The sequence below is a fragment of the Agrilus planipennis genome, unplaced genomic scaffold, assembly GCF_000699045.2.
Source record: "Agrilus planipennis isolate EAB-ADULT unplaced genomic scaffold, Apla_2.0 scaffold4, whole genome shotgun sequence".
Taxonomy (NCBI): Eukaryota; Metazoa; Arthropoda; class Insecta; order Coleoptera; family Buprestidae; genus Agrilus; species Agrilus planipennis.
In genome coordinates, this window is record NW_020442463.1 from 2,225,238 (window position 1) to 2,233,660 (window position 8,423).

The window sequence follows — 8,423 nt, forward strand, 5'->3', positions numbered from 1 at the left end:
CTTATTATTTCAAGAAAAATTGTATCGTATGTTATAATTGTCCTTTATATTCGTCTAAATGTCGGTAAAAACCAGATAAAACCAAACAAATCCTTCTTAAATTTACTCCGTGCATACGGACATGTTAAGCCGCTCGGGTTGAGAAGTTCGCATTAATTAAAATCGATTAAGATCAATTTAAAAAGTGACGCGTATCTTCAAAACGTATTGTTTTGCTATTTGAATTAAGATGGGAAAAATTACGGGAATGTTGTTGGTCCTACATTTTACCAAAACGTTAGAATTAAAGATCCTCTCCACATATTTGTTTATTTGTAAACAAGAATTGCAAAATTGTATGAACAAGTGTATGTCTTTTTCCGCATATATATTTAAGAACATTTATGTAATTTACCGTGAGACACCTCTAGAAATATAAATCGAAACTTGCAGTCTTATTAATAAAAAAGTATATATTATATTCTATTTTCATAAGCGCTTTAGCATTATATTTCATGGATTTTCGGATAAATATTAATAAAAATAATATGAAAAGATTGAACTTATGCAATTGATATGGTAGCAATTAAAAGAACGGTTATGTGTTTCACCCACTTTAATTGCAGGTCTTATCAACGTCAGTCGATCACAAATAATGTTCCTATCAATTTTTTTCAAAAGTTATTTATAGTAATTTTGGAAGTTTCTCTTTTTAGTTTATTTACTTGCCAATTCCACACCCTGTGGGGAACCCTAGTTTCTCAACTCTCGTATATTTCAGTTTGAATTAAATGGAACACAAAATTGTGTTACGATAAAACTTCTCTAACTCGAATATCGAACCACTTAAATGCAAGCGGTTGTGTTCGAGTTCAGGAAAATTTCTGTTTTACCGTCACACTTTTTAATTTTTGTTTCTCATCAACTTATATTACCCTTGCAATCTCAGATCAAACAATATAAATACTCCGTTCTTGTCTTTTTTTACTTTTGTGATCGTAACCTAGCTGCTTTTTTACTATTTTCCATAATACAAGATCGAGTACTGCAATGAAAATTTATTGTCGGCTTGAAAACTCGAGTCGTTAATTACCGCTGCGATTGAATTTCTCTAAAAAACTTAATGGAAATTCGAATTAAAAAAGATAATTTATAATAAAAAAAACCCACTCGAATCTCGAGTTAGAGAAATGGAGAAATTCGAGTGGAAAGCTTTGAAGCAAATGTAAAACAAAATATATGTCGAGGGAAAAAGTATTCGGGTTAAAAAAGTTTTCGATTTATAGAAGTTCGATTGTACATTATTAATCCGTATAATTTATTACATAAAGAATAACAATTTCGTAATTAATACACGATCTTTCCAAAATATTTTCAAATATTAGTATGTTAAAAATGATTTAAATAATTGTTTAAAAAGGTTTTATTTAAAGCACTTTTTTGAGTAGGTGTTTATAACAATTTTTTTTTTCTTACAGACAGACTACAAAGACTTTATTGTGCAGGTTTTCGACATGCGTACGGGTAAGTTTGTTAAATGTAGTGTTTAAAAAATACTACGATTATGGTTATTTAAGATTTTTTTAAATTTCTTATGGGTAATTTTTTTGTCAATATTTTTTTAAAATTCTTCATAACTAATACGACGTAGTACAGGAATATTCGTACAAATACCTTAGAACAATTTTCAGAGAGGCAGGAGAAATTTTCAGATTGATGTGGTTACAAAATACATTTTCCACTTTCAGAGAATTATGTATTTTATCTCGTGCGATATAGAAAGAAAAATTCCGACAAAAATGTATAATGTATACGTTCGGAAAACGCTTTGCATTGCCAATAAATCCAAATAATCTGTCTGACTGTATATCTGTTTATTATGCATATACGTAATATAATTATATTTAGCAAAAATTGGCTTAAAAACAGCCTTACACATTATCGAGATTTAACTCGGTCTTAAATTGCTAATATCGATATCTACTAGCGGCAATGAAAATTTAGTTTTTCATGCATATAAATTTTTAAAAAATTGCCACCCTAAAAGTGATACTTTCGTTAAACTAAAATACCTATCTAATACTTTATAAATGCTCTTTATTTAAAATTAACCTAAAGATGTCATCTCAAAGTTACTTAGGCATATTGTTTAGTAGATTTACTTTTTCCTATATTAATAACTAAAAAAATATGTAATTACGTAATTAATGTGCTTAATTACGTAATTACATATTTTAAACAGCAACCAAACTACTACTAAATTTAAGGAAAATCTAATAAAAATTCTTTATCCATGAGTAGTTATCGTTTACTGAATCTACTTATTAAAAATATTACGAAATGCAACATTATTATACTGATGTAATACAATAACTGACGCGCGAAAAGACCAGAAATCTCTGGAAGCCATCGGTCTTTTCATTACTATCTATATAAATGGTCGAAATTTAACGGAGGATAACAGTGATTGCAAAGTTTACGCAAACGGCAGATAATAAACAGAAAGAAGAAAGAGAAAAATTAGTTATATTTACGTAAATCCAAATTAATAAAGGTGTATTGATTTATTATTATATTTACCAATCTAGTGTAAATGTTAAAATCTAAATTTGTTGTAACTCATTATATTTGCAGTTAGTTGATTTGTATGAATTAGTTTATCAATAAATATTTAATACAAAATATATTTTAGGCATTTTTAGACCTTTCAGTCCATTCCGTTCTACATTATCACATGCAATTTATCCTCTTTTTTTTAATTCTAAATTTTACACTACAGCTATTATTATTTTCTTTCTTAAAATTGCCTTCAAGTATCTTCCTTACAATTATTGCATAGGGTTCTCATTTTTCTTCCTTTTTCTCTTAAAGTAATACATATAAGAATATTCCTTCCAAAACGTAGTTACAGCCTCACGTCTGTCTCTTAAGGCTTTGTACTTACCGGAAACGTTCGCCCGTGTGTCTGTCACAATCGATTTTCTCAGAAACCGTTTGACCTCGGTAATTGAAATTTGATCTAACAACAAAAATGCTTAAGGACCCTTTGATTTCAACTCTTAATGTGCTGATATATCTACTTGTTTTCAAAATCGCTATCAGTGAAAAAGCCTAGAAAATTCTTGAAAGTAACATTATTAGTAAGCACTTTCATTGAAAATTATGACGAACGCTGCAGCAAGTAGCAAATTTGAAAATAATAATCTCACCTTGCCATTTTCAAATAAGATCTGGTACCTACTACTTTGGATAAGATGAGTACCTTCCATTATAAGTATTTCGAGTAGGTATATACTGTATGTTTTAATTTTCCCCTTTAATAAAAAAATAAATAAAGAAAAGAGTGAATGTAAAGATAGGAGACGAAAAATTAATAGAAGTGGCTGATTTTCGGTATCTAGGAAGTCAAATAAGTCAGGATGGAAGGAGTATTAGAAATATTAAACAGAGATTAACGCAGGGTTGAATCGCCCTCAATAAAAAGAAGTCACTTCTATGCTCGCAAAAGGTTAATTTAGAAATTTGTTAGAGGTGTATGTTTGGAGCGCGGCGCTGTGCGGGTGCGAAACATTGACGGTGGATGCGGCGAAAAAGAAAAGGTTCGAAATGTGGTATTACAATGTGAATAATGAGGATACCGTGGATAGAAAACGTTAGAAATGAATAGGGATTAGAAAGAATAGGAGAATAGAGGGCTGGAAGTTAATAAGAAATAGGCGAAATAGGTTGATAGGAAATTTCGTAGATTAATTTTTCTTTTTAAGCAAGAAAGCAAGTGCAATATGCATAAGCATCTCCATCTATTAAAAATAAAACATTTTTTAGAGGAGACATAAAAAGAAAACATTACTTAGTAATATTTTCACATTATTTTTCACTCTGTAATGCTATAGGATAATCAATTTCATAATTCAGTTGTCGTTATACCTACATGTGAATGTAATGAAATAGTAGAAACGTAATTTGTTTTATAATAGGAAAGAAAATAAAACCAAGATAGAATAATTTTTTTTTAAACTATCGTCTGTCTATTCCGAGAAAGTTGGCGTAGTGTATTCAATTTCCATCGAACTAGGATAAGTATAAAACTCGGGATATATGATAAAAACATCTTTTGTAACTCCAGTCTTACCTACGATTTTTGGATAAATACTGGATTCGTAATTTATAAACTTAGATTTTAATTTTATTATACTTTTCCTTTAAATAATATGTACTTATAGCTTGTGGGAAAAACAGAAACATTTTCGTTAGTTTTATGCCTCGGAGAGTAAAATAAAGTTTCATTGAAGATAATTGATTGTAAAGCATCTATCGTAACTAGGTGCAATTACTGATTACAAGTTCAAATATTTTTTTGGAATCATTTGAAAATACAAAAATAACAAAAAGATAGTGGTTATTAGTATAGTATAGTAGAATGGAGTGTTTTTTTAGTAAATAATTGGATTTTTTTTCAAAAAGAAAATATCCACTATTAGTAAACCAACCTTTGTAATGAGTATGCGTTGCAAAGTGTCATATATTACTAATACACTTCCCCACCAAATTCTTCACAATTGCAGCATCTGTTAGTAACGTATTTAAGAGCTAAAGTTGATGAAAAAATAGTTATTAATCCCTACATAGCTAATTTAGTAACCGAAAGGTTAACGCAAGTGGTGCTATAAGTGTCTTCATCAAGTGCGAATGAAATACAGTTTGTCAAATAGACAAATTATCCAAATTCAATTCAGAACTTTTCTGTTTGACAAAACAAACACAATTTTAGTTATTCGTTAGTTTTTTATAGGTGAATTTTTATAGGTACATGTAAATTGATTATTATAGAAACTGTAAGTATCTAAATTAGTTTGTATTGCATGTATGGTAACAAACGTAACATAACAAAAGTTAAATTAAATATTGTTTGGATATTACTTTGATACGCAATGTACCTTTAAGTTGTGATCTAGCAGTTTATCAATATCATACAACCTTCCAATAACTTTTGAGCAATAAAATTAACTTTTTTGTTTGAAAATTCCTATTTTAAAGCAAATAAACGTCTACATTAAATTTTTAAAATATCTCCTATTAAAGTCTACATTGATGGTATCCTACTTTCAAATCGGAAGCAGTAAAAGGTGCAAAAAATAGTACAAATGGTATACTTANGATTCTAGAAATCTTATTCATATGCAATTCACAGCTTGGCCTGGAAGGTATCTTTTTTTTTTAACTTAATATTTGACCAGTGAAAAAAAAGATTAAACTTTTTATACCCAGTATTATTATCGGAATTAACAATGTATGGAGAATTAAAGCGTAATAAACAAAAAATATACGAATCTTATATAATAATGATGTGTAACATCTATTCATTCATGCGCCAACTGTACCAAGCACGTGCTTTCCCATCCCCAACTTCCGTTTACGTGTTTCCGTCGCATTCATGAAATTATCCCATAAGCACTGTAAAATGTTGCACATCAATAAATGAAAATCAAAAATTTACACCCGCTTACCTCATTTAGTGCATGTTTATATAAGAAGACCTATTATTTACATATTATGAAAATGTTTTAGTCTGTTTCCACCATTCCATGTATTTTCGAACTTTGTGAAAGAAAGCATCAATTGTTGGAAAGAGCAGCAAAGAACGACTTCGCAGCCAATACTCGTGCATTGCCTCTCCGGTAATGGAAGAAGTGGTCTGTTTTGTTTATTAACTACAGCAATAATTGAATTTTTAAATAAACCAACGAATATACCAGATTTACTAGCTATTGCTTCTGGTATAACTACCGCTCGAAAGAATATTTTGCGTGATAGGGAACATCTTAAGTTTGCATTTCAGGTTTTTCTACATTATCTACAAGATATTCAGTTAACAAGTAAGTATTATTTGAAGTTAAATTAGTAATATTAATAAATACGCATTTGTTTTTTTAGACTTAGGAGTGAAAAGTGCACCAGAAACTGAAAATTTTGGAAAAGAAAAACCGTTAGAAAAGCCTACAGATAATACAGATCCTTTAAGCACTTTAGACCCTTTATGGGCAACAAAAAGAAGTAAATAATTGATCCATAATTTAAACATATTCGCTTTATAAACTGATTAATCTTCAAGATTTGTTACTTTTATTTGGGCACGAATAAAAATGAAATATTAATATATTGGAAGTAATGTTTTAATTATAAAAGGCTGTAGCTAAACAGGTGATATTTTGTATTTTAAGACATTTTATATAAGATTACTAGATGTTTGTTATAGATATTATACATATAGATGTAAACGGAATAATCAAATATTAGTAAATTATGTTTAATCAGATTAACCTCATTGTATTTAATTTTAAATTAAACAAATACGTATTTACAATAATAATTTTTTATCACGATTATTATACTTTTTTTATAATATTATTAATTCGAGATGGCAAACTGCATGCCGTCAGATCTGCGCACTACAGCATTGTAATTCATGTTACGCTCTATAGATGTCAACACGTTATTTACCTACTTGTATTAATTTTTAATTTGTCGTGATTTTTATCGTTAAATATTAATACAAGGACTAGCTTTCGTTAAGGCCGCATAAGAAACTCACTGCGGGCTAGTGTTGACGTCGAAGTGAATAAAGGTCGTATGTTTTTTGTTAATATAATTTGATTAGTGTTTACTCAACTTTTAATAATGGCCGTAACAAAATTAGGAGTGAATTAAAAATTTAAAGTAGGACGAGAATTGAGAACTTTTGAATGAAAAAGGCAAGTAGGTACATAAAACAAACAAAAAAGCTTTTATTGATTTAAAAGACAGGTAAAAATTACGAAAATTGAAACACAAGCGTTAAAGGGAGATATCAGCATTTTGGGACACTATTTTACTATGCCTTACCCGAGATATAACATAACAGGGGCATTTCTATAAAAAATAAAAATATAATCCTTGTACATCTTATCACAATTTACTTTAATTGCTAGTGGATTCCCGCGACTTCGCTCACCGAGACAAAACTGCACAGTATTAGATTGCTCGCACAAATGATGTTCAGTTATCGCGTATTTTACGATGAGGCAGTAGTAGGAACTTCTTTTGAAGCATGCGTACAGTTTCGCTTACCCCTCTTGTCAATGGCAAATGAGCACGTTTGGTTGCAGCTATTACAGTCTTCCGTTGTCTACTTAGGTATATGGAAACTAATAACCTGATAAATAAGAATCAAGCGTCTAATAAATAAAACCAAAAGAATTTGATCAAAATAGACAGATTTTATTAATACAGATTTTAAAATTAATAATTTACAAAGTATAAATAATGGTATGTTTAGAAAAGGGGTAGGTATTTTTATTTTATGTATCAGTTACATTCGATATATTATCACTGCAAGAACTCATAAAAAATCAACATAACGTGCCAAAAAAAAGTACACCATGCTGCGAAACGATGGTCGTTGATGGTTAAAGTAAAACCTTTTGCATCCTGGACATACTTCAATCATCGCCATCGTAAGGTCGTCAGTCCCAGACTGGTTGGATACGCACCTCCGTTTATTCCTATCCTTAGCTAAACTTCGTAAACAGTAATCTAATCCAGGTCTACCTCTACTGCTCTCAGCTCTTGTTTCTGCTTCTAATATGTCTCTAGTTAGCCCTTCAGACCTGAGAAGGTGTCCTACCGAACTATCTAGCCTATTTCTTATCGACTTCCGCAGTGACCTCTGTTCTCCTGTTCTTTTTAATACCTCCTCATTTCTAACCTTCTGCATCTAAAGGGTTTTTATTGCTTGAACTCTTCATTTGAACATTAAAAATGAGAAAACCGCCGTGTGGAAATTAAAAGTAAGGGTGAAAATGCACGCCTAACGTGATTTGATATATCTCGAAAACGAAGCAAAATTTGTGAGTATTTTAGTGGAAGGATTTTGTAGAGAATGTGATTTTCTATTGAAATAGCTTTTTAAAAATTAAAAACAAAATTTAGTCTATGATATATTAAAAACAAATAAGCGAAAAAATGCAAAAATTTCAGTTGTTTGTTTTTTTTTACTTTTAATTTCATGACGATCGATTGAGTAGTTAATACCTAAAATTGATCACATCAAACTAATTTTTTCTATCCCTCGGGACAATATTTTTACTGGATAAATTTACCCTATGTGGTTTCCTGTGTACAAAATTGCATAATGATCGGTTAAGTAGTCAGGCGTGAAAATACTACAAACAAACTAACATTATTATTTCATTTTAATTTACTTTGGTTAGGTACTTATTCGTAGTCTCTCCTTTCGATAATTCACTTTTACTTTTTTTAAAACGAGTTTATTTATTATTTATTTTACATATTTTACGAGTCTTAAATTTTTAATAGCAATAGGATTGTAAGAAATAATTACATGATTAAGATAATACGCCTTAGGAAGCTTAACAAATTGCGAAATGTTTTTAAAATATTGTTAT

The 8,423-nt window shown here is 29.6% G+C and overlaps 2 protein-coding genes across 2 annotated transcripts in view; both read left to right on the plus strand.

Annotated features, from left to right (window-relative positions):
* The window catches only part of LOC108745151 (sodium-coupled monocarboxylate transporter 1), a 158,883-nt gene that overhangs the window by 133,281 nt on the left and 17,179 nt on the right, over positions 1-8,423 (plus strand). Inside the window, exon 3 of the mRNA XM_025980902.1 lies at positions 1,458-1,503. Within this exon, the coding sequence (XP_025836687.1) occupies positions 1,458-1,503 (46 nt within the window). The remainder of the gene's footprint in view (positions 1-1,457; positions 1,504-8,423) is intronic.
* Positions 5,143-6,136, plus strand: LOC112906557 (tyrosine-protein phosphatase non-receptor type 23-like). The gene is made up of 3 exons (XM_025980882.1): positions 5,143-5,183; positions 5,548-5,855; positions 5,914-6,136. Exons 1-3 carry the CDS (start codon positions 5,158-5,160, stop codon positions 6,039-6,041), a joined length of 462 nt encoding a protein of 153 aa, XP_025836667.1. The 5' UTR covers positions 5,143-5,157; the 3' UTR covers positions 6,042-6,136.

What these genes read in the sequence shown, in the direction of transcription:
- LOC112906557 (XM_025980882.1), top strand. Translation starts at nt 5,158, where the DNA reads ATGCAATTCACAGCTTGGCCTGGAAG. An exon ending in TTCACAGCTTGGCCTGGAAG is followed by an intron (nt 5,184 to 5,547) that starts GTATCTTTTTTT and finishes AAAATGTTTTAG; the next exon opens with TCTGTTTCCACCATTCCATG. An exon ending in ACAAGATATTCAGTTAACAA is followed by an intron (nt 5,856 to 5,913) that starts GTAAGTATTATT and finishes TTGTTTTTTTAG; the next exon opens with ACTTAGGAGTGAAAAGTGCA.